Here is a 27,188-nt window from a genome sequence, read left to right on the forward strand (position 1 = left end):
ATCATTTCTCTACATAGTATAACTGAGAAATACTAGTCTACATTTATTCTTTAAACTATTCTAGCTGGCTCCCAGCATAAATCCTGAGTTACTCTTATTTTATGGCTTTTTCTTTTCCATCTGTTTCCATATTCTCTATCCTGGACCTCTCTTCATGGCTAAATCCCCTTAAATCCTCTTCTTGCTGAGAAGAGAAGCCCAGCACTATCTCTCTACTGCTCAGTTATTGGCTGATCCATTTTCTTGATAAATCAGAGCATAAACAAGGAACAATGTTTATATAAACTCGAGACAGGAGAATCTTCAAATAAACATTAAAATGCCATGTCCAGATTGAAACCAGATATGAGGGCAGAGAAATCAGCCTTTGAATAATACAGAGATAATTTTTACACACTACACAATAACATTATGCCAACAAATTAACATTTTCATCTCCTTTAATTTTGTGTTTAGAATCTTTGATATTCACAAAAAATTTACATAGCTCAGAGGGTAACTTTGTGTCACACCATTTTGGGGAGGTAAGAGATGGATCTTTATGCAATAAATGTTTACATAAAATGTATTAACTCACAATATTTTCATACTGCTTTAGTATTTTCAGAATTATCTTTTTAGAGTACTTTCTCCCTACTGCATAAAAATGTCATCATTATCTTCAGGTGGAGAAACATTAAATATCAATTGCAAATAACAAGTGAGGTTATCAAAAAACCCAGAATATTGATTAAGGTGACTATGAAGCCAGTAATACAGTAATCCACTTAAAAGAAAGATGGCCTGGTAGATAAGTTCTATTGTGGGAGTATTAATCATTGTTGCAACAAATAAAAACAAATTAAAAGACATCGACCCAAACAGAAATGGCAACCACACCTAAAAGTAAAAAGAAAATTAACATTAGTGATGAATTTATTCTCAAAAAGTTTCCAATGATTGACCAAGAACACTTATAAATGTGGTAGAACTATATGGAGATGACTGAAAAACATCTCCTAAAACATAGTTAGAGGCACAGCCTTAGCTTTACAGCATAAAAAGAAGTTTGCTTGCAGGCTCAATATTGTAAACAGAACTGACTCTAATTACAGGTTTTAGGAATTTTTCTTGTCCCATCAAACTGTGACATTCATCCACTAAACTTTGTGTTCTTTGCAGGCATAGTTGTACAGGACTTTTAGAAGATATTATCTTTAGAGACAAATTTTATCTTGGTTATTTTGGTATTACCTCTTGAGACTTCTGATTTGGAGAATTAGAGATTAGCTGTTTTAACTGAGTATTTACTCACAATACATATTTAAAGTAGTGTGGACTAATGTACTATGAAGAATCATCATTAAATAATAAAAATAGAAGAAATACAGGACTCACAGATATCAGGCTTAAAATACACTAGCCACTGTCTTAGTCATTTATCTCTTCCAGAGTTATTCATAGAAGAACACAAATATGAAACTTACTTTTCTGCATGCTTAGGAGAGATAAAGAAGTTAGCTATCACTCTCCAGGTTTTTACTTTGGGCCACTTAGTGAATCAGTCATGCATAATGTTGATCTCTAAAGTCATTATGAGAATCATGTTATATGTCAGGACAGTGTACTCCACAATATTTTTATATTTCTATTCTCAATCTATCATGAAACTATTATGATTGTGATGTAAGATTGGTTCTCATTTTTCTGAAATATCCATATGAATACCTGAAGCAATGGAGACACTCAGTATGTATTTTTTAAATAAATGCATGACTAAAATAAAAGATATCACCAGTCAACATTTCAACATGGACACTGGTTTAGGAACCTATTTTAAAAAGAATGTGAAAGATTAAGTAATATTTCTTAAAGTATTTCCAGTGTATCAATCTGTACATGAATCCCAAAATAATTAATATTTACATAGTCCAATGGAGAAGAAATGAATCTGTATCCCCATGGATTAGTTTGAAAATTTAAATTTCAATGAGGAAACACAAGTGCATTTTATAGTAATTGACAACAAACATAGGGTTATCAGTTTACTTCATCTTCAAATAAGGAAGAATCTAAAATAGGCTACTTCATATCTGAAATATGACTATGATTATAACTTTATTAAGTAATAGTGGCCACAGGATCTCATAGGATTTATATTATAGCACGGTACACATTGTATTAGGATATGATTGATGAAAGATGAAAAATGTAGAAAATAAAGATACCAATAAGAATAAGTTTGGTTAAAAAAAAAAAGCATGCTACCAAGCTCCAAGCTTTCTATGGATTCTGAAAGTAGCCACCAAAAGCACTTAAAAGCTCAAGTATTTCTATGCTAAATTTAGATAAACTCTTCACAATGTTTATCCTTGCAAAATCACATATTCATCATGTCAGAAAACAAAAATGTGGTTCTTATTGCCTTTAGTGTGCTTAGTGTGAGGCCTACAATTATGCTGTGTGTGGAGGGTTATTGAAGAAGACATGTCAGCTCATGTCTTGTGACATTCATTGTTTGCATGATTTGCCTCACACTGTGCACTCTTCTTTGTAGTAAATGTAAGTTGACATCGGATCTCTGTTCAGTTCATTAGGCTCTGCCTAGCCTTGGGACTGCATCTTGCTAATGGATAGAGTATTTGGGAGACTTTTTCTTTGGTCCTGTGCATATGGTTCAGTGGTAAAGTACTTGCCAAGCTGATGTATTCAATAACTATCATAAATTTAAAAAACGGCATGCAAAAATATTCTAGGAGTTTATAGTAATGATTCTATCTTGTTAATAAAATTCAAAAATGTTTAAAATCATCAAATTGGTGCTTTTATTATCATCTTACAAAAATTAGGTACTATGTTAAGTATAAAGAAGATAAAGGCACATAGTTTTTGTTATGTTGCTAACTAAGAAAATACTTTTTAGCATGTCCAATATTTTTATATTATGGACTAATATTTGCATAATCTAGGAAAGATGAAGAAAATGACATTTATTTTTCTGTGAAGAATTAGTGTTGAGCTTTTACATAATAAAAAAAAAAGAAGCAGAATGATCCACATCCACAAATTGCAGGCCTGTACCAGATGCTTTCAAGATTGGTATAAAATTTGATTAAAGATACATACACAGCTGAAACAATAATATTCATGTAACATAAGGAGAAATTCAAAGCTAATATTTTCACTTACCTTGTAAGGTCTATGTAGATGTGGCTCCTGGTACCTCAGTTTAAGTAAAGCTATGATAGATACTTCACTTAAAACTAAGGATGATAGCATCAAATATTTTATTAAATTGATTAACTTTAAAAGCATTATTACAACAGAAGATAAAATGATGATTTTCGTGACACCTACAACTGGGCAGTGGTAGCTGTTAAGCATAGAGAAAATGAAAGGCAGCTGTCTTTCTTGGCCTGCAGAGTAGAAAATCCTTGGTGCTGAAAGTATTGCACAGGCAGTGTTACTCAACACTGAAAATGAAATTGCCAAAGAAATGATCCATTGTATGGAAGGAAATACTCTGTCCATCCATGTGGCAGCAGCAAAATCTATGAAAATTAAAGACAAAGTCAAAATGTCAAATTCAATTTCACAACAATTGTAACAATTATCTAGTCCTTTTTATATAAAAAAAATAAGACATACAGGCTACCTCCCTGAGCCAGAACCTCTTTGTTCACTTAATGACTCTGCTCTGTTCTTACGTGTTTTTAGCAAACATGACTCTAATGTGGTTGTTTGCCAGCTGTGAGCCTACTCCTTATGGGGTGCATCATAGTTCTTGTTCTTCTTGTTTGTCACACTGGCCATACTAGGTTCAAGCAATCTAGACATTTTCAGCTACCTTATCAGAGAATGAAACCATACTAATTCTGGAACAGTGACAATGCATAAAATAGTCTTAGAATCATAATTGTACTAGGGCTCACATAGTTCACAGCAAAACATGTGTGGCATTTATACAAAAACCAACTTCACTCATCTTATGACCTTGTGTGGCAGGCATTCAAAACGTCATTCATCTCACAGATTTTATTTTATTTTTGAGCGAAAGGAATCCCTGAATATTTTCCTTTTAATCATTCTTCATGGGTATTAGTTTCTCTCCCCTCTGTTCCTCTTTGCTGTGGTTCTGTCACATTATGTATCTAGATTTCTTCTTTTTTTTCCCTTCGACACAAACGTTTACATGTACACAGTAATCACACATATAACACTGGTTCGGAATTTGCTTCTGCAAAGGGCGAGAACTAAACTCAGAGGTAGACGTTAAGGTCCATGAGAAGCTCGACCTTAGCGGCTTTCTGAATTGCAGTAGTCTACAGAGAAGAGGATGCTCAGCTGAGTCTATCTGACACAGCCAACTTGAAGTGTGTGAAATGAATGTGTGGTTGTCAAATGCTGGGAAATACCTGAAGGTCTGTGAAGAAGCAATAGGTAAATGAAGTAGTTGAAATTCTTATGACTTAAACTAAAGATGGAGATATTTTTCAGCAGAGAAGATATGTTCTTAAGTAGAATACATGGCATAAGAAACAAAAAAAAAATTTTAATATGCTTTAAATTTGACAAAAATCAGGTCCCTGTAATATTTTTTTTATAAATTGAAGTAAAAATAAAGTAAAAAAGTTAATTTATGTAAGGCTAATATTTTTGCATGACACTTTGATGGACTAATAGTTTGACAACCTTTCTTCTATTTCCAATAAAAAATGGCTAAATGCCTAGCATTTTCTTCTGTTTAATGCAAAAATCAAGTGTTAAGCTTTGATTCTATTGGACATTTCTGGTCTAAAACTCAAAGGGCTTATTATCCAGAAATATCATTACTATCAAGATCTCAATACTGTTGGTATAACGTTCTTGTGGAATGTATACAATTTTCCCTTGTTCATTCAAACGCTGATTTCTCTACCCCACTATCTGGGTTCAATCTGGACATTGCATTGTGATGTTTAGTCTAAGCATCACCTGTCTCAAGTTTGTGTAAACATGCCACCATTTGTTTTCCTATTGTCAATAAAACAATAAGCCATTGCTGAGCAATGGAGAGAAGAGTGTGGGACATCCTGGTCCAGTGGGGAGGAGAAGGAACAGAGTGGGGAGGAGTCAAAAAGCAGAGATCCATAGGAGAGGACTTGGAACCACGAGGAGAGATTAATCGGACCTAAGATATTATTAAAAGCCAGTATGATGTTAGAAAGTCTGAATGGGAGGAAACTATGCAGGCTTGGAGGTTCAGGATGGAGTAATCACTGCCCAGCACTGTGCTCTAGGTTAATTAAGTAAATCGTAGTCTCTGTGTGGTGATTTGGGTATACAGCTGGATAAGGAATAACCACTGTTTAACTAAAAGACAAATCATTAATAAATATTAATAATCAACAACAGAATACAATCACTTCCTTCCGTTTCAAATTTTTTAGACCACTTATAAAACTCTCCAGTACAAGAGAGATTTGTAATTCACAAACATTTGCACTCAGTGAGCACGGTATTAGAATCATTCCTATGAAAGGTAGGCAGGCTTGTAATTGAGGCTGAATCCATCCAGGAGCATGGTTGGACAAGGAAAGGGGACTGAATTTTTTTCTGAAAATGGCACAATTTTTTAGAGTCTGATGTGTCTATGTGCAAAGAATGGAAAGTTTATTTTGAGTAGGAGGACTATACTGTTTCCTTTGTGTGTATATACATTTAATACATTTGTGTTTATGCACTCTTTTATATGTGTGTGCCTGGGCCTATGCCGCACTGTGTGTGTATGTACATGGGCATGTAGGATTATGTGCGTGTGTGTATGTGTGTGTATGTACATTGTGTTTCTATTCACAAGTGCTAGTGTATGTTTGTATGCCTGTGGGGGCATGCGAGTATATATTTGTGTGGTCTGTATGATTATACTTACACATACCTGAAGAGATGATTTCCTGAGGTGACAAAACTGTCAGGTAGGATACATTAGTCAACACGTATAACACAGTCACGATAGATATGCCAGAAATCAAAGATTTTGGAATTGTTTTCACAGGATCTTTTACCTCTCCTGCAAAACAAAATTTTTAGTAAAAGTAAAAATTACTGTAAAACTTGAATGTTTCTTTGTAAAAAAAAAAAAAAAAAGTCCGAGATCATTGTCTTTTCATTTGCTTGCTTTGATTCTGCCATTTTCTTACATGCATCATCCATAAAACCTGGCATTTTCTATAATCCAATACTAAAAATAGAAGTATGTATAATTGCGAGTTTCCCCTTGTCCTGTCAGGGAAACAGAAGCATTTCAACCTGCTATTGAACAGAGAATAAAACTGTGGTAATAATATTTCCTTCACAAGAGACTCCTGTCATTGAAATGGATACAGCAATGTTGCAGAAACCAATACACAGCCTGTCTAAAGTCAGGCACAAGTATAAACAAAGTAAGCTGGTCCTTGCATATGCATGCTGTCCCTCCAATATAAGAATCAAAACGTATGGCATTAATTTTACTGCTATATGACCAACTTAAAATTGTCAGAGGACCAATGCATATTCCATCAGATTCGGAATCTATGAAGATCCATGAATTATATTATAAGCAATGATAGTGCACTACTAGTATGGCAGCTAGAGCCATCCAGTGAGACATTGCGATTCAAACCTGTTTGCCTGTTTCTTGAAATGTGCCATCAAGAGAAGTGAACCTTAGTTTAAAACGATGCATGGAGAGGACCTAAAGCCCTGGCTCAGATGTCGCCCACACACTCAGTCTCCAAGTGTTTTCCCTAATAAGGGGAACAGGGGCTTTCTCTGGCATAAACTCAGTGACAGGCTCTCTGATCATCTCCCCTGGGGAGTGCAGCCTTGCCAGGCCACAGAGGAATACAGTGCAGCCAGTCCTGAGGAGACCTGATAGGCTAGGGTCAGAGAGAAGAGGAGGAAGACTTCCCCTATCAGTGGACTAGGGGAGGGGCACAGGGAGAGAAGAGGAAGGAAAGGTGGGATTGGGAGGAGATATAGGAGGGGGACACAGCAGGGATACAAATTGAATAAATTATAATAAAGGATTATAATAAAATACAATTGACTTATAACCAGCAGTGATGACAAAATGTGAGGGTATTCTGGTGTAATTGATGAAGTTGGTTGGATTGGAAAGTTATAATGAAAATTTCCAGATCAACAGAATCCAAGTTCTTGTACAGATCCCAGTCAGCTTCCACATATTGTTGGTTTTATTAGTCATTTTTTCGTTGCTATGATAAATATATGACAGCAAATTTAGGAAAGAGGTGTTTATTTTGGCTCACATTGGAAGATACAGTTGGTTCATCATGGAGGGAGGAGGCCGCTTATCACATTGCACCCACAGTCAGAAAGCAGAGAGAGCTTTTGTGGAAGATTGTCAAGCAGCACCCAGAGTCAAGGGAGGCTCTGCTTTATTAGATCTCCAGGCCAATCTGGCAGACCCAGCAAGCTAATCCTCTGAGGAGCTCAGCTATAATCCAGTTTCTTAAATTTATACACAGCACAACATAATTTTTCACCCTTTCTGTTTTTGGTGGGTTATGGGTTTGGACAGCACTAAGGACTACTAGAAAGCATGGTTACAGATGTTGAATAGATATGGTGAGAACAGCTATTTTATAACTGTTTCTCAGAAGAAGGCTTCACCTGATGTGGGAGGTAAGATTACAGCAGAAGAACACAGAATGTACTATTCTTAGTCAAAGGTAAAGTTTATAGTTTCCCAATTTTCTTATCAGGATGAATGCTTTAGCTTAGCTTTCTTTCCTCATTTTAGTTATTCATCCTATTGGGTGATGCTGTCCATAGTTAAAAGAATCTTCCCATTTGATTAACCTAATGCTCACAATTCTTCACAGATGTATTCAGAAGCATGCCACCTCGATGATTCTAAATTCTGTCAGTTGACAGTATCTCAATAGCTGAGTCATCTCTCCAACTCCAAATCTTTTTAAAAGTTTTTTATTAATTACAGTTTATTCACTTTGTATCTCAGCTGTAGTCCCCTACCCCTCTCTTCCCAACCATATCCTCCCTCCTTCTTCTTCTCCTATGCCTCTCCCCTGTCCAATGATAGGGGAGGTCTTCCTCCCCTTCCATCTGCCCATACTCTATCAGGTCTCATCAGGACTGGCTTCTTTGTTTTCCTCTGTGGACTGGTAAGGCTGCTTCTACCTCAAGGGGAGGTGATCCAAGAGCTAGCCCATGAGTTCATGTCAGAGATGGTCCCTGGTCCTATTATTGGGGAACCCTCTTGGATACTGAGCTGCCTTGGGCTATTTCTGTGCAGGGGTTCTAAGTTATCTCCATACCTGGTCCTTGTTTGGAGTATCAGTCTCAGAAAAGACCCCTGTGCCCAGATATTTTGGTTCTGTTGCTCCCTTTGTGGAGCTCCTGTTCTTTCCAGGTCTTTCTGTCTCCCACTTCTTTCATAAGATTCCCTGCACTCTGCCCCAAAGTTTGGCTGTCCATCTCAGCATATGTTTTGATACTCTGCTGTTTGGAGTCTTTCAGAGGCTCTCTGTGATAGGCTACTGTCCTGTTCCCTGTTTTCTCCCTCTTATGATGTCCCTCTCATTTGCCTTTCTGAATTAAGATTGAGAATCTTACACAGGGTCTTCCTTCTTGCTTAGCTTCCTTAGATGTACAGATTTTAGTATGATTATCCTATATTATGTCTAATATCCACTTATGACTGAGTATATACCATCTGTGTCTTTTTGCTTCTGGGATACCTCACTCAGGATGATCTTTTCTAGATCCCACCATTTGCCTGCAAATTTCATAATTTCTTTGTTTTTAATTGCTGAGTAGTATTCCATTGTGTAAATGTACCACAATTTCCGTATCCATTCCTCAGTTGAGGGACATTTTGGTTGTTTCCAGCTTCTGGCTATTACAAATAAAGCTGCTACAAACATGGTTGAGCAAATGTCCTTGTTGCATAGTTAGACATCTTTTGGATTTATGCCTAGGAGTGGTATAGCTGGATCTTGAGGTAGCACTATTCCTAATTGTCTGAGAAAGCACCTGACTGATTTCCAAAGTGGTTGTACAAGTTTACATTTCTACCAGCAATGGAGGAGGGTTCCTCTTTCTCCACATCCTCTCCAGCATGTATTGTCACTTGAGTTTTTGATCTTAGCCATTCTGATGGTTGTAAGGTGAAATCTTGATCTGTATTTCACTGATGACTAAGGGCATTGAGCATTTTTTTAAGTGTTTCTGAGCCATTCGATGTTCCTCTATTGAAAATTCTCTGTTTAGCTCTGTACCCCATTTTTTAATTGGGTTACTTGATTTGTTTCTGTTTAACTTCTTAAGTTCTTTATATATTCTGGATATTAGCCCTCTGTCAGATATAGGGGTGGTGTAGACCCTTTCCTAATCTGTAGGCTGTCGTTTTGTTCTGATGACAATGTCCTTTGCTTCATGGAACATTTTCAGTTTCATGAGGTCTCATTTATTGATTTTCGCTCTTAGGGCCTGTGCTGTTGGTGTTCTGTTCAGGAATTTGTCTCCTGTGCCAATGAGTTCAAGGCTCTTCCCCACTTTTTCTTCTAACAGGTTTGGTGTGTCTGGTTTTATATTTAGGTCTTTGATCCTTTGGCATCTTTGTAAAAAATCAGGTGTTCATAAGTGTGTGGGTTTATTTTTGGGTCTTCTATTCGATTTCATTGATCCACCATTCTGTTTCTATGCCAATACCAAATCTTAATAGAATCTGATAAGCAAGTATATGAAACTTTTCCCTTATTAGCAGATTACATAACTTTATAAGGCACATACGAATATATCTTTCTAATGTATAACAAAGGGCCATTTTAGCCAGGTGTGGTGGTGTACTCCTGTAATCTCGGTACTCCGGGCAGCAGAGGGAGGTGGATCACTGTGAGTTCCAGGCCAGCCTGTTCAACAAAATTAGTTTAGGACAGCCAAGGCTACAGAGAGAAACCCTGTCTCAAAAAAACAAAAACAAAACAAAAAAACAAAGGGCCATTTTATAGCAAGAAGTATGCATTGATAGGAAAATATAGAGAGAATTTAAAAGCCAATTCACTTAATTGTCAGCATTTGTCAACAAAGGAAAAGTACCTGTAGTTTTAGTCTTTCTCCCTCTCTCTATCTCTGTGTGTATGTCATATATTAACAAAATATGCAAATCTACTTTCAAGAATAAAAAAGAGAATCCTTACTGAAATCTTCAAATATTGAAAAGTATATTAAAATGTGAACCAAAGAATTTTTAGGGCCATTGTTCCTGAACAGGATTCAAAAACCACAATGAACGTGAGGAGTAGAAGAACAGATATGAAAACCTAATACTCAAGCAGAATGCAGGCCCTCTTCCAAGGATTTTTCAAACTCAGTAATGAGAAGAAGAATAAACAATTCACAGCCACTCATAGGAGTATAAAGCCCATGATGATAGGCGCTTGTTCACTGCCATAACTCTGCTGTCTAGATTAATGACGTGCTCTTGGTGAATGTGTTGGATGAATTACAATTAATTGAATGCCAGAAACCTATTGTATACTTTACTACAAATCAGAAGAACAAGATAAACCGATAAGAAAAGACGGGCTCTAGAAAATTATTTATGCCTTTGTTTGACTTAATAGGATATGTTGCAACATAGAAAAATATAGTACAAACAATGCGAACCCACCATTTTAGAATACTTCAAATTTGACACTTAAATGACTAGCAGAAAATATTTAAGTTAGAAAAAGGTAAATTATTTAGCAATCTTCTTATATTGGGACATTTTATGGTGCAGCACAGAGGTCTAGCTTAAAAGAATCGCTGAAGAAATGCACTATGTGTTCTGAAGCACATGAAACATTTCCAGCTCAGTGGCACTAAGAACATACTGTAGATTTACGAAATAAAATTTAAAAATATAGTAGGACAAAGGGGGGTGTTTTATATTATTTATTGTTATTTATTATTAATAATAAACAACAAAGATTAAATAATAAATGTTATTAATATTATTTATTGTTATATGGATCAGTGTAGATATTAAGGACCAAAAATTTAGTTAAACGTTCAAAGGCTAAAACAGTCAAGAAAGTCCTTAAAAAGAATCACAAGAAATAGTTTTCTCTGCTATTTGCGTGTTTCATTATAAAAATTAGGTATTTTGTGAGTAATAATAAGATAAAATCTTTTCAATCAATGATGTCTCAATTTTCCTTTAGAAAACAAGTATAACTGTGTATTTCTTATGTAACTAATATTTTTAAAAAATATCTCAAAATGATCAATTGAAATGCAACAAAATTTGAGAATACAGAAGACATTAATTTACTTTTGAAAACTTAAAATGATAAATGTAAAAGAATCTAAAGAGCATGTAATTCTATGAAGTTTACCTGAAGGATGGAGGCTCAATGATGACCATGTAATACAGAGAAAATTAAATTTAAATACAGAGTATGACCAATCACTGTTATCATTCCACAAAAATTCTGACAAACTCTTTGCATGCCTCCAGTTATTTCTATGAATGGATTTACCTGATATATTGAGCAGAAGTGATGATCCAATGTATGCATAAGACCCTTGGAGAATGGCTTCTGCGATCTGTGAGGCATCTGGAACTTCGGCATCTAAAGAATTTTCAAACCTGGAAACAGCCTCCTTTTTCCCAGTCACTAACAGCACAACACCAGTTAGAGAAATGAAACAAAGAACACTGATCTTTATCAAACTGCTGATAGTACTAAACCAAGCCACTGTAGTCACACCTCGAGCATTGAGAATTCCAAGTGACCACAAAATAGCCAAAGCGAGACATTTCTTTGCTAGCTCTGGAGCTGGGCACCCAGCATAAAAAGGTTGAATTAGAAAACTTGCTATTAGTAAACTCTGAGTACCTAGTCCAAAGGGATAGGCAAATAGTGTAAGCCAAAGTTTGAGGAAGGCAATAGAAGCTCCAAGAGATCTTTTCATGAAATAATAAGGTGCTGCACTGACAGGGAAGGTGGTCCCCATCTCTGCAATACATAGAGCATGCATAACAGATAGTAGGGCACAAATTACCCAAATACTCAGGGAAATAGGAATGTTCAGTGAGGTGTACTGTAATATCCCTTTAGGGGACACAAAGATTCCTGCCCCAACTATGCTACTAAATAAGAATGTGCTTCCATGAAAAAATCCTATTGCCCTCAGGAGTCTCATGTTTTTCTATTTTCTTTCCAAATCCCCCAAAAAAGATTTCAAATTTTGTATGGGCTATTACTGACACAATTCCTCCCAACTGCAAGTCTCCTAAAAGTAGAATAGTCTCTAGACTGAACTATATTGTCTGTTTCACAAGACATTTATACTTTAGCCTGAGTTGAAAATAATTAGCTTATGAATTGTCCTCCTATTTTATGACTTCTTTCTGAAACCAAAATTTAAGTGTTTCATGTTAATATTTTTTTTGTGTTATGTGACATTGAGATTGAACTAAGGTCCTCACCCATGCTAAACAAACATTTTATTGCTGTGCTGGATCTCCAGCCTTGTTAATATTTTTTGAAGACAAACACACTATTGGTTAAATTAGTAACTTCTCATTTCAAAGGTAAGGTTTTAGCCATTATGAATAGAGAAATTTTCATTTGTGAGGGGGTAGAACTGTTCCCAGCCTAAAGTTCATCTGCTGGCTGCTGCAAAACTAACACATCCAGGAGAGTTAGTGAGAAGAGTATCAGGATTTTTCAAGGACCAATGTTCTGAAATGCTGAGTAAACTTTTATCTCATTAAAAATAAAAGTATGTCTTGGGGAATTAATAACGTGTGTGAGTTTTATAGAGCATAAAAAAGAAAGTGCAGAGGCCTCAGGTGGCCTCACAGGTCTCCTATTCCATGTATATCTCTTTTGGAATTCAATCAACACTTCTGATTCATGTTTCCTCTAATTCTCTTTTAAAATTATTATTATTATTTATAATTTATTCACTTTTTTTTTTTTTACAATTTATTCATGGTTGTAGCTCCCTCCCTCATCTCTTCCTGGTCCAACCTTCCCTTCTTCTTCTTCCCTATTACTTTACCCTAGTCCACTGATAGGGGAAGTCCTCCTCCCCTACTATCTGACCCTAGCATATTAGTTCTCATCAGGGCTGCCTGGATCCTCTTCCTCTGTGGGTTGGCACCTGACAGGGGGAGGTTATTAAAGAGCAGGCAACTGAGTTCATGTAAGAAATTGGCCCTGTTCCCCTTACTAGGGTACCCACATGGAGAATGAGCTGCCTTTGGGAGTTCATCTGAGCAGGGGTTCTAGGTCTTCTCCATGCATGGTGTTTGGTTGATGCATCAGTCTCTGTAGGCTACCATGAACCCAGATATTTTGGCTTTATTGTTCTCTTTGTGGAGCTCCTGTACCCAATGGATCTTTCTATCTCCCGCTTCTATAAGACTCCTTGCACTCTACCCAAAGGTTGTTTGTGAGACTCTGCCACTGCTTCTATCCTCTGCTGGGGGGACTCTTTTAGAGGACATCGGTGGTAGGCTGTTCTGTTCCCTGTCTTATGCCACTTCCTGGGTCTATCCTGTTTGCTCTTCTGAATGAGAATTAAGCATCTTCCCTAGGATCCTCCTTCTTGTTTAGACTTTTTAGGTCTATAGATTTTAGTATGTTTATCCTATATTACATGGCTAATATCCACTTATAAGTGAGTGTATATTAAGTGTGTCTTTCTGCTTCTGGGTTACTTCACTCAGATGATCCTTTCTAGTTCCATCCATTTGCCTGCAAATTTCATGATTTCCTTACTTTTAGTGGATGAGTAGTATTACATTGTGTAAATGTACCACAATTTCTGTATCCATTTTTTGGTTATTATGAATAAAGCTGCTGTAAATACAGTCAAGCAAATATCCTTATTGTATGGAGGTTTCCCCTTTCTATGCATCTTTACTAGCATGTGTTGTCACTTGAGTTTTTTGTCTTAGCCATTCTGATGGAGGTAAAATGGAATCTCAGAGTCATTGTCGTTTTGATTTGCATTTCTTTGATTACTAAGGATGTTGAGCATTTATTTTTTCTTCTTTTTTCTATAGTTCATCTATAGTATATCTAAATAGAGAAACATTGCTTGTTTCTTGCTATTTACTTTCTTCTTAACATCAAAAACTAGCTAAATAAAGCTAGTGCCTAACATGACTACAAGTATGATCATTATAGGTGACTGACTACTAGCTAACATTTTTAAATTATCCTTAACAGTTTACAATAGTGTATTTCATAAGACTAGACTTCACATTAAATTTTTATATGAGTTGCATAAGCACAATACCTTAAACAAGAGTTGAATCAAATATACGGTATGTTGAAGCAAATACAACCTTAAGTTTCTACAAGTACATAAAAATCCATACCAATAGAAAATATGTGATACTTGTTGTAGCTTTTTTAGTCTAAAAGTAGATACAACAACGTACCCATTCTCGTACTATCAAGGAAATACAATAATCCATCCTTCTTTGTTTTTATTTATTTTTTAATAATTTTTATTTTTTTATATTAATCACAGGTTATTTACTTTGTATCCCAGTCATATTCCCCTCCTTCATTTCCTCCCAATCCCTACCTCCTTCATCTCCTCCATGCCCCTTTCCAAGTCCACTGATAGGGGAGGTCCTCCTCCCCTTCCAGCTGAACCTAGCTTATCAGGTATCTTCAGGACTGGCTGCAATCCCCTCCTCTGTGACCTAGCAAGGCTAATCCTCCCTTGAGTCAGTGTCAAAGAGCCAGCCATTGAGAAATTGTGGTGCTTTTACACAATGGAATACTACTCAGCAATTAAAAACAAGGAAATCATGAAATTTACAGGCAAATGGATGGAATTAAAAAAGATCATCCTGAGTGAGGTATCCCAGGAGCAGAAAGACACACACAGTTTATACTCACTTATATGTGGGTACTAGACCTATAAGATAGGATAATCATACTAAAATCTGTACACCTAAGAAGATAAACAAGAAAGAGGACCCCAGGTAATATGATCAATCCTCCCTTCTTTGTTTTTATATCTTGTAATGCCAGGATCACAGGATCCTCAGAGACCACCAGGAGATAACTCAATGCAAGAGCAATAGAGCTTTATTACGAGAGCAATCAAACTCAGGACCCAAGTCTCACTGACGCAGTAGAGAAGTGAGACCTCGAGCCCTGCGTGAGCAGGAGTTTTAAAGGGAAAGACTGCAAGCAGGGGTTTTCCATGACAGCAAGCAGGAGGGTACATGTTTCCATTACAGCAAGCAGAGGGGTTCATGCCTTGACATAAAAGATAGAGGAGTGAGGTGGCCTCCTCTGAGGCGCATAATCACAATTGCCTAAGTCATATAATCACAATTGCTATTCTTCTAAACTGTATCTGAAATATTGGGGAGAATTTTCCCAGCCGACTCCCAACCAAGTCTCATTGATTATTGCCAGGGAGAGTGTCTTTATTTTCTATGAAGTGTTTATTCTGTGATATTTCCTGGAGGCTGTTGTTAAGAGAGTTAACTTTGTTTTCTGCCAAGTCTACATTCTGTGATATTTCCTGGTACCTGAATTCAGCTCCCAGTCAAGATGCTCTTTATTTAAAAATGGAGTTATACCCAGGCTAACTTAAACTCTTCAATCTCTATCCCACCCATCCCCCCTTTACCCTCTAACACTAGAAGGATAGAGGGGATAAAGAAAAAGAGAGAAAGAGATCCCTGAATCTAACCTCTTTTTCTTTGTTTTCTCCTTATCATGACCAATAAAAACTTGTAACCAACCCCCCTAAATAACAACAAATGTCTGTATCCCACCAAATGACCAAAATGACCCACCCACCTCTCAGGAATATGGCATCATAGTCTTTACATTGCTTCCTGCTGTTTGGGGATGATGGCATCTTTGGGTGAATCTAAGAATATTGGGATATTGGCCAAGTCTTGGAGAGCTGGCTGTTTGTTGGATAACTGTTGCTATCCAAGCTCTGTAAGATCATCTGGGCTAGGGAAGTGCAAGTCTTACCCAAAGTCTAGATGAAGCAGTCTGTGAGGCTGCACCTTTTGGACCCACCACTTTGAAGCTGTCTTAGATGTAACTTTTGAGGAAACAACAGCTTAAGAAATCTATGTGGCTAGATACCCTGGAAAACTTGATTTGTCTTCATTTGTTGTTATAAAAGAATGAAAATCCCAAATTATGTAGATCTCTGACGTTTGTGAAGACCATTTATCTATCTCTAGCTTGTTTCTACCTATATAATGACTGATTAACTTAAAAAAACACCCATGATTAGCAAAACTAATAACACTACAAGTGTGGTTGACTTAGTTTGCATTTCTTAATTATTCTAAACAATTTCAAAACAAATTTCAAAAACAAATAGAACTTCACATTACATTTTTAAGACTCACATAGATACCTATGCTCCAACCCTAACTCCCTGGGCTTCTCTGTTGGTGAGTTATTTATTTCCTTGGGCATTTTTTTTTTTTTTTGCAATAGAAAAAGTATTAGCTCTCAATTGAAAATTTAAAAAGTTCTTTTGGAAATTCGAAACAATTTATTTTGGAGGAAGAGCCTTGAACTCATTGGCACAGGAGACAACTTCCTGAACAGAACACCAACAGCACAGGCTCTAAGAGCAACAATCAATAAATGGGGCTTCATGAAACTGAGAGCTTCTATAAAGCAAAGGACACTGTTGTTAAAATAAAACGACTGTCTACCGATTGGGAAAGAATCTTCACCAACCCTATATCTGACAAAGGGCTAATATAAAGTACATATAAAGAACTCAAGAAGTTAAACAGCAACAAATCAAGTAATCCAATTAAAAATGGGGTACAGCGCTAAACAGAGAATTCTTAGCAGAAGAATATTGAATGGTAGAGAAACACTTAAAGAAATGTTTAACATCCTTGATTATTATGCTTAAAATTACAGCTGAATCCTGTAAAAAGAGTTTTATCTGTGCGTTTAAATATATGGCCATTATATGTTTATTTTTGACTGATCTTAAATGGTTAATATATATCTAGGTTATAGATCAAAAGTAATTAAATATATTTTAAAGTTATATTCAAACTGTTGTTCAAAATATATATATATGTGTATATGTTTATAAGGTTTATAAACACATATGTTTAAAAGGCAACCATATGATATAACTCTGTCATCTTTGCTATATGATATGGGTTAAAAAATTATTATAAAACCTCTTTGTTAACATAAATTTTGTTTCCTTTTAGACTGAAAAGACAACTCTCATTTTAAATTGGTGTTGGTTTTAAAAATTGGATTGTTTGCACTGGCAAATTTTAAAGTCTGGTTTTGACTTTTAAAATTATAAATATGCTTTATTGTATCACTCCTAGAAAGGATGTTTTGTTTTAATATTGTAAAAACAGGTTTTGGAAAATATTTAAATGTTTAAGGCTATAAAACATTTTGAAAGTTATCAGGTATTTTAAAATAATAACACTTGGGCAATCTAACAAAAAACTTGGAACAGTTTCTTATTCCTTTGGGGGAAATAAAAAACCTTGGTATTTATTTTATTAATTTATTAACTTGCCAAATAAAACCAAGCCATGTTATTTGAGCCAATTAAGAAAACTGCAATTATTACAATGTATCATGTCAGGATAGTAAAGACCCATGAAAAGGTATCGCTGGCTTGTTTTGCCTCAAGGGATGGCCAATAGCCTCACCTTGTGCCAAAAGTTTGCCGCCCAAGTTTTAAGGAGGTTAGAGAAAAATGGCAACAAATGTATATTATCCATTATATGGATGATATTTTGATTGCTGGTACGGATGGATCTCAAGTATTATTTTGTTATGACCATATGCAAGAAAGTTTACAAAATTATGGTTTACAAATAGCTTCTGAAAAGTGCAAAGAATTGATTCATATTCTTATTTGGGATTTAAATTATATCCAAATCAAATTACACATCAAAAATTTCAAATTAGAATAGACAATTATATGATTTTCAAAAATTGTTTGGTGATATCAATTGGCTTAGGCTTCATTTAAAACTTACTACTGGAGAGCTTAAACCTTTATTTGATGTTCTGAAAGGAGATACCTCTCCAACATCTCCCAGAGCTTGATTTAACTCCTGATGCATGCTGGCCTTTAGAAATTGTTCAACAAGCCATAGATGATCAATTTGTTACTTATTTAGATTATGAAAAACCTCTTGAATATTTAATTTGTTGTACCAAATTCACTCCTACAACATTGTTTTGGCAAGAGGCACTTATTATGTGGGCATATTTTTTTTTCTTCTTCTAAAGTTATTTATCCATATTATTCTGCTGTGGCTAAATTGATATATTTAGGAAGATTGGAAGATAAAAAGTATTTTGGAAAGAGCCTGATGTTATTCATCAGCCTTATTCTAAGGAACATCAGGAATGGCTGTTTGCTTACACAGAAGATTGGCCCCCTGCTTGTGCCAATTACTTGGGAAAATTAAAAAATCATTATCCAGGAAACAAATTAATTCAGTTTTAAAAGTTTAATTCAGTTAAAAAACACCCTATAGTTTTTCCATTTGAAACAAAAATTAGTCCAATTGTTGTTGCTTTAACAGTATTTACTGATGGTTGCCCTTTATCGGCAAAGGCCAGCAGTACTGTGTCTCGGAGCCGCAGATTTGCGCAGCGGCTGCACCATCCTCCCAGGGCCCGAGTCAGCTAGACACCATACTAGCTCTGCAGGAGTGCCATCACTGACTGTACGACCCGCCCAATCCCACAGTGACAGAGAATACGCTATATACTTACCAAAACCAGACAGAAACGCCATACAATCTAGACACACCAGGCGCTGGGCCTCCGAAGCTTGGAGAGCACAGTGAAGAGACCCCAGGACTTCCCAGAAAGCATCTGGACTAGCAACACAGTCTCCAGTTACAGCAGGACTTTCTAACCTGGCGGCGGAGCAGCACTGAGCTGGCAGGGCACATCAGCCCTCCAGTTTAAGACTAACCAGGGCCAAACCACAGAACAGAAAGGCTGGTTACCCTGATTCCCACTGACGTGACCACCCTGAAATCTCCAGCTGCAGCAAGACCTCATAACCTGGCAGTGAGAGCAGCACGGAACTGGCGGAGCACATCAAATAAGCAGGGCCAAACCAGAGAACAGAGAGCCCAGATACCCCGATCTCTGCCAAGTGACCTGCCTGTAAGTGAGTGCACCCTTGAGAATCTGCAGATCCCCTGATCCGGGGTCCTTCTAAAACAGAAGCCAAGCATCGAAACCCCTCCCACCCATATACCCATTTTGGGAAACAGAGGGGCACTTGGAACATTGAAGTTCCTGCTCTGTGGGTCTAATTGAGGAGTTAAGGCAGTTAATGCCAGAAATTGCGCTGCGATCATCACTAGCGCCTGTGACATATACATTGCAGAGCCCCTCCCACACACTCAAGGGTTCAACATTAGCCATCACTCTGTCCCTCGAGACACACGCCCATGCCCACCTACACACACACACACACACACACACACACACGCATGCACGCTTGTATTTGCCTCTGTTTGCGCCTGCGTACTTTCCTCCCACAGGTACAGCTAGTCCTCAGCACACGCTAAGGACACGGGACCTCTCTCAACTTCCTGAAGAATTCTCCAGACTCGAGAGACAGTACCAGTCTGATCGGCAGAATCCAAAAACAAACAGGGAAGGTCTCAGATAAGCCAATGGCCAGGGGTAGGCGAAAGAACACTTCCAACATAAATCAGGACATCATGACTTCACCAGCAAACCCCAAAATCGATGGATACTCCAATTCATCAGAAGCACAGGAAAATGACCTTAAAGCCATGCTTGTTCAATTATTTGAGGCTCATAAGGAGGAAATGAACAAATCTTTCAAAGAGTTGGCCAGTCAATTGGAGGTAAAGAAAGAGGAAATAGACAAAACCCTTAAAGAAACACAGGAAACATAGCCAAACAAATAGAGGCACAAGTAGAGAAAAAATTAGTGGCATATAAAAAGGAAATGAACAAAGAAATAGAATCCATCATAGAGAGTCAGGAATCCAAATTCAAACACATGAAAGAAATGGTGCAAGGCATGAAAACAGAATTAGAATCAGTAAAGAAAACACAAAATGAGAAAACTCTTGAGCTGGAGAACTTGGAGAAAGGATCAGGAACCACAAAAGTAAGCATCACCAACAGAATACAAGAGATGGAAGAGAGAATCTCTGGAGCTGAAGACACACTTGCAGAAATTGATACTTCTCTTAAAGAAAAAGTAAAATCAGAAAAATTCCAATCACAAAATATTCAAGAAATCAAGGATGCTATGAAAAGACAAAATCTAAGAATAATAGGAACTGATGAAAAAGAAGACTCCAGGCTCCAAGGTCCAGAAAATATTTTCAAGAAAATCATAGAAGAAAATTTTCCCAACTTAAAGAAAGAGATGTCCATAAATATACAAGAGGCCTACAGAACACCAAATAGACTAGACCAGAAAAGAAACACATCACGTCACATCATAGTCAAAACACTAAATCTACAGAACAAAGAAAAGATATTAAAAGCAGCAAGGGAAAAAGGCCAAGTAAAATATGAAGGTAGACCTATCAGAATCACACCAGACTTCTCATCAGAAACTATGAAAGCCAGAAGGGCCTGGGCAAGCATCATGGAGACTCTAAGAGATCACAAATGTCAACCCAGACTACTATACCCTGCAAAGCTTTCAATCAACATAGATGGAGAAAACAAAATATTCCATGACAAAACTAAATTTACACAATATCTATACAGCAAACCATCCCTACAGAAGATACTAGAAGGAAAACTCCAATCCAACGAAAACGAATTCAAGAAAACAGGGCATACAGATAATATCCCAACAAAAATGAAAAGAAAACAAGCAATGAAACAGGGTAAGATCATCGACTCCATTACAAAAGGAACTAACATGCATTGGTCACTATTTTCTATCAATATTAATGGACTCAACTCACCAATAAAAAGACACAGGCTAACAGAATGGTTATGGAAACAGGACCCAACATTCTGTTGCATCCAAGAAACACACTTATGCAACAAAGATAAACACTACCTCAGAGTAAAGGGCTGGAAAAATGTTTTTCAAGTAAATGGTTCCAGAAAACAAGCTGGAGTAGCCATCCTAATATCTAATAAAATAGACTTTCATCTGAGATTAATCAAAAAAGATAAGGAGGGCCACTATATTCTCATCAAAGGAAAAATCCAACAAGAGGACATCACAATTTTGAATATCTATGCCCCAAATACAAGAGCACCTACATTCGTAAATGAAACAATATTAAAGCTTAAATCATACATTGATCCTAATACCTTAATAGTGGGAGACTTCAACACCCCACTCTCATCAAGGGACAGATCAACCAGACAGACACCAAATAGGGAAATAAAAGCACTCACAGAATCCCTAAATCAAATGGACCTAATAGACGTCTACAGATCTTTTCACCCAAACTCAAAAGAGTACACCTTCTTTTCAGCACCACATGGAACCTTCTCCAAAATAGACCATATAGTTGGTCACAAAGCAAGCCTCAACAGATACAAAAGGATTGAAATAATCCCTTGTATACTATCTGACCACCATGGACTAAAGCTGGACATCAACAACAACAGAAACAACAAAAAACCGACACGCACATGGAAACTGAACAACTTACTACTCAATGACAGCTGGGTCAAGGAAGAAATAAAGAAAGAAATTAAAGACTTTCTAGAATTCAATGAAAATGAAGGCACAACATACCCAAATTTATGGGACACATTGAAAGCAGTGCTCAGAGGAAAATTTATAGCACTAAGTGCCTACAAGAAGAAATCTGTAACATCACATACAAACAACTTAATGGCCCAACTGAGAAACCTAGAAAAAAAAGAAGCAGATACACTCAAGAGGAGCAGACGGCTGGAAATAATCAAACTCAGGGCAGAAATCAATCAATTAGAAACAAATAAAACTATTCAAAGAATCAATGAAACAAAAAGCTGGTTCTTTGAGAAAATCAACAAGATAGACAAACCCCTAGCCAAACTAACTAAAAAGCAGAGAGAAACTATCCAAATCAGCAAAATCAGAAATGAAAATGGGGACATAACCACAGACACTGTGGAAATCCAAACGATTATTAGGTCATACTACAAAAGCCTATATGGCACAAAATTTGAAAATCTAAATGAAATGGACAATTTTCTTGATAGATTCCATCTACCAAAATTAAGTCAAGATCAGGTAGAAAGACTGAATAGCCCTATATCTCCCAAGGAAATTGAAGCAGTCATTAACAGTCTCCCCTCCAAAAAAAGCCCTGGACCAGATGGCTTCAGCGCAGAATTCTACAAGACCTTCAAAGAAGTACTAACACCAATTCTCCTCAAACTATTCCACAAAATAGAAATAGAAGGAACACTACCAAACTCATTCTATGAAGCCATAGTCACTTTGATACCTAAACCACACAAAGATCCAACAAAAAAAGAGAACTTCAGACCTATCTCTCTTATGAACATTGATGCAAAAATACTCAATAAAATACTTGCAAACCAAATCCAAGAACACATCAAAGATATCATCCACCATGACCAAGTAGGCTTCATCACAGGCATGCAAGGGTGGTTCAACATACGGAAATCCATCAATGTAATCCACCACATAAACAAAATGAAGGAGAAAAACCACATGATCATCTCCTTAGATGCTGAAAAAGCATTTGAGAAAGTCCAACACCCATTTATGTTTAAAGTCTTGGAGAGATCAGGGATACAAGGCACATACCTAAAGATAGTAAAGGCAATATACAGCAAGCCTATAGCCAACATCAAACTCAATGGAGAGAAACTTAAATCAATCCCACTGAAATCAGGGACAAGACAAGGCTGCCCACTCTCTCCATATCTCTTTGACATTGTACTTGAAGTCCTAGCCAGAGCAATAAGACAACTAAAGGAGATCAAGGGGATACAAATCGGAAAGGAAGAGGTCAAAGTGTCACTATTTGCAGATGATATGATAGTATACATGAGCGACCCCAAAGATTCAACCAGAGAACTTCTTCAGCTGACAAACACCTTCAGCAAAGTGGCAGGATACAAAATCAACTCAAAAAAATCAGAAGCCCTCTTGTATACCAAAGACAAAAAGGCTGAGAAAGAAATTAGGGAAACAACACCCTTCACAATAGCCACTAATAACATAAAGTACCTTGGGGTGACTCTAACCAAGCAAGTGAAAGACCTGTTTGAGAAAAACTTCAAGTCTTTGAAGAAAGAAATTGAAGAAGATCTCAGAAGATGGAAAGATCTCCCGTGGTCATGGATTGGTAGGATTAACATTGTGAAAATGGCCATCCTGCCAAAAGCAATCTACAGATTCAATGCAATTCCCATCAAAATACCAACTCAATTCTTTACAGACCTTGAAAAAAGATTCTCAGCTTCATATGGAGAAACAAAAAACCCAGAATCTCCAAAACTATCCTGTACAACAACAGATCATCTGGAGGTATCTTCATTCCTGATCTCAAGCTATACTACAGGGCAACAGTAGTAAAAACTGCATGGTGTTGGCATAGAAACAGAAAGGAGGATCAATGGAACCGCATAGAAGACCCAGAAATAAACCCACACACCTATGAATACTCAATATTCGACAAAGAAGCCAAATCCATTCAATGGAAAAAAGACAGCATCTTCAACAAATGGTGCTGGACCAACTGGATGTCTACATGCAGAAAAATGAAAATAGATCCATATTTATCACCCTGCAAAAAAACAAAGTCCAAGTGGATCAAGGACCTCAACATAAAACCAGATACTCTAAATCAGTTGGAAAAAAAAGTGGGAAACAGCCTAGAACTCATTGGCACAGGAGACAACTTCCTGAACAGAACACCAACAGCACAGGCTCTAAGAGCAACAATCAATAAATGGGACCTCATGAAACTGAAAAGCTTCTGTAAAGCAAAAGACACTGTCATCAAAACAAATAGACAGCCTACAGATTGGGAAAGAATCTTCACCAACCCTTTATCTGACAGAGGGCTAATATCCAGTATATATAAAGAACTAAAGAAGCAGAAAAGCAGCAAACCAAGTAATCCAATTAAAAAATGGGGAACAGAGCTAAACAGAATTCTCGAAAGAGGAACATCGAATGGCAGAGAAACACTTAAAGAAATGCTCAACCTCATTAGCCATTAGGGAAATGCAAATCAAAACAACCCTGAGATTTCACCTTACACCCATCAGAATGGCCAAGATGAAAAACTCAAGTGATAGCACATGCTGGAGAGGTTGTGGAGAAAAGGGAACCCTCCTCCATTGCTGGTGGGAATGTAAACTGGTTCAACCACTTTGGAAGTCAATCTGGCGCTTTCTCAGACAATTAGGAGTAGTGCTACCTCAAGACCCAGCTATACCACTCCTAGGTATATACCCAAAATTTGCTCAAGTACACAACAAGGACATTTGTTCAACCATGTTTGTAGCAGCTTTATTTGTAATAGCCAGAACTTGGAAACAACCCAGATGTCCATCAACGGAGGAATGGATACAGAAATTGTTGTATTTTTACACAATGGAATACTACTCAGCAATCAAAAAGGAGGAAATCATGAAATTTGCAGGCAAGTGGTGGGATCTAGAAAAGATCAGTCTGAGTGAAGTATCCCAGAAGGAGAAAGACAAACTTGGTATATACTCGCTTATATAGACCTACAAGATATGATAAACATAATGAAATCTACACACCTAAAGAAGATAATCAAGAAAGTAGACACAGGCGAAGGTGATTAATCCTCATTGAGAAAGACAAATGGGATGTGCATTGAACGTATGACAGGAGGCTACCACAAAAGGCATCTGAAAGACTCTACCTAGCAGTGTTTCAAAGCAGACACTAAGACTCATAACCAAACCCTCGGCAGAGTGCAGGGAATCATATGAAAGAAGGGAAGTTAGTATGATATGGAAAGGATAGGAGCTCTACATGGACCAAATATATCCGGGCACAGGGTCTTTTCTGAGACTGACACTCAACCAAGGACCATCTATGGATATAACCTAGAACTTCTGCTCGGATGTGGCCCGTGGTAGCTCAGTAACCAAGTAGTTTTCCAAAGTAAGGGGAACACGGACTATTTCTAACAGCATCTCAAGGGCAGGCTGTTTGACATCCCCCCCCCCCCCGGGGAGGAGCAGTCTGTTAGGCCACAGAGGAGGACTTTGCAGCCAGCCCTGAAGATACCTGATAAAACAGGGTCAGATGAAAGGGGAGGAGGTCCTCCCCTATCAGGGGACTTGGAAAGGGGCAGGGAGGAGACCAGGGAGGGAGTGCGGGGTTGGGGAGGGAATGAGGGAGTGGGATACAGCTGGGACACAGAGTTAACAAAATGTAACTAAAAAGAAAAATAAAATTTAAAAAAAAGATGAAAAAAATAAAAATAAAAAGTTCTCACAATAATTTTAAGGCAATATTCTCTTGGCTTAGTTATTTCATGAGTATACAAGTTTTCTAGAGCCCTCATGACTTTTGAGTCCCAAAAGATGGAATACAGCATGGTGACATGCAGGCAAACATGGTGCTAGAGAAAAGCTGAGAGTTCTACACCGTTATCTAAAGGCAGCAAAGGGAGACTAAGTATCACATTAGGCATAGCTTGAGCATAGGAGACCTCAAAGCAGTGACACACTTCCTCCAAGGCCACACCCTGAGTCTATGGGAAGCCATACCTCTTCAAACTACCACAATGAACATTCCAGCTGTTTTATTTATTTATTTATTTTTTTATGTATAAATGTCTGCATGTATGTCTATACACTCTGAACAGGACTGGTGTCTTCAGAGGCCAAAAGAGAGATATTGAATCCCCTGCAACTGGAATTAAAATGGAGTTCCAGCTGGCTGCAATCTACCATAATATCCAACTTTGATGGGAGAGGTTCTTTTAATAGCATATTATATTTTGTTATGTTTTAAAAAATGAATGAAAACTTAGATGATAAGGTAAAGGTTAACAACTGAATTTAGGTTATACCTCCTGAGAGAGGAAAAATCAAATTTTCCCAATAGTATGATTTTGGGCATTTCAACCACTCTAGGACAGACGATGCATTCAGGATTTGTTGACTAATATAAACTCTTCAGGCTTTGTGTGTGGCTGCTTTTATTTTGTTTCAGTTTGGTGTATTTGGAGTGTGTGGTTCTTATCTCTTGCCTTGGTTTAGGGGATTTTATTGCTGAGTTTTTGTGAAAATGAATTTTTTTAAAGCATAAGGAAAAAAGAGAAATGAACATGCAAACATAAAAGCGACACAGGACATCCTCGCTGCAGAGAACCAAAGAATCAAACACATGAAATTGAAAGTTCTGGAAGAAAACCAAAAGATTGGATAGAAAAACGCTTTACAAAATAAGAGTCAAAAATGTTATGTTTGGTCTAATGCCTTGGTTTAGATAAACAGGCTGATGGACTGGAGAGATGTGTCAGAAGTAAAGAGCACTTTTTGTTTTCTTCCAGAGGACCAAAGTTCAAGTTGTAGTATTCATGTCAGGCAGTTCTAACCTCCTATAGCTACGGCTACAGGGGACAGAATTCTTTCAGCTCCTACTCATGTGCATATACCTACATACATACACATAATTGTAAAAATAATCTTAAAGAGAGTGGGAGAGGCTGGAGAGATGGTTCATTCATCAAGAGCACTGGTTACTCTTCCAGACCATCCAGATGCTTTTCTCAGCATTCACAACTATCTGTCTTTCCATTTTCAGCTGTCTTGGAATCATAATGCTGCTTCTTCAGGATTCCATGTCAGAAAACCCATCTTTATGAAAACAAACAATAAATTCTGGTACCGATATAGGTGAAGAAGAAGCCAGGTACACTGCTGCTATGACTCTGAACTCATGTGAAGATTAAAGAAATCACTGTGAAACTTTCACAAAATCTAGAAGCGCCACATGTTTCATTGTTGTAACTTCTGGTTTTATACCTGAAGGATATAAGCCAGAATGTCACAGAGGCACTTGTACATATATGTTTATTATTACACTCTAAAAACCTCAAACATGGAATAATCTGATATCCATTAAAAGATAAATAGATAAAGAAAATGTCATACACATACGCTTTAGAATTTTATTCACTTTTCAAGAAGATTGAAAACATGACC

The 27,188-nt window shown here is 37.1% G+C and overlaps 1 protein-coding gene across 1 annotated transcript; it reads right to left on the reverse strand.

Moving 5' to 3' along the window:
• Nucleotides 1–633: 633 nt before the first annotated feature.
• LOC129673683 (solute carrier family 7 member 13-like) lies at nt 634–12,177 on the reverse strand. Its single transcript, XM_055603567.1, has 4 exons — nt 11,511–12,177; nt 5,897–6,028; nt 3,169–3,530; nt 634–879 (listed from the first exon to the last, which is right to left on the reverse strand). The coding sequence occupies exons 1-4, from the start codon at nt 12,175–12,177 to the stop codon at nt 634–636; spliced, it is 1,407 nt and encodes a 468-aa protein (XP_055459542.1).
• Nucleotides 12,178–27,188: the final 15,011 nt, after the last annotated feature.

This window comes from Psammomys obesus, unplaced genomic scaffold (assembly GCF_907164565.1).
Source record: "Psammomys obesus unplaced genomic scaffold, mPsaObe1.curated_primary_1811, whole genome shotgun sequence".
NCBI lineage: Eukaryota > Metazoa > Chordata > Mammalia > Rodentia > Muridae > Psammomys > Psammomys obesus.

Coding starts and splice junctions, on each gene's coding strand:
- LOC129673683 (XM_055603567.1), bottom strand. CDS start 12,177: ATGAGACTCCTGAGGGCAATAGGATTTTTTCATGGAAGCACATTCTTA. Junction 6,029..11,510: donor ACTTCTGCTCAATATATCAG/GTAAATCCATTC, acceptor TTTGTTTTGCAG/GAGAGGTAAAAGATCCTGTG. Junction 880..3,168: donor ATCTACATAGACCTTACAAG/GTAAGTGAAAAT, acceptor TTTTACTTTTAG/GTGTGGTTGCCATTTCTGTT.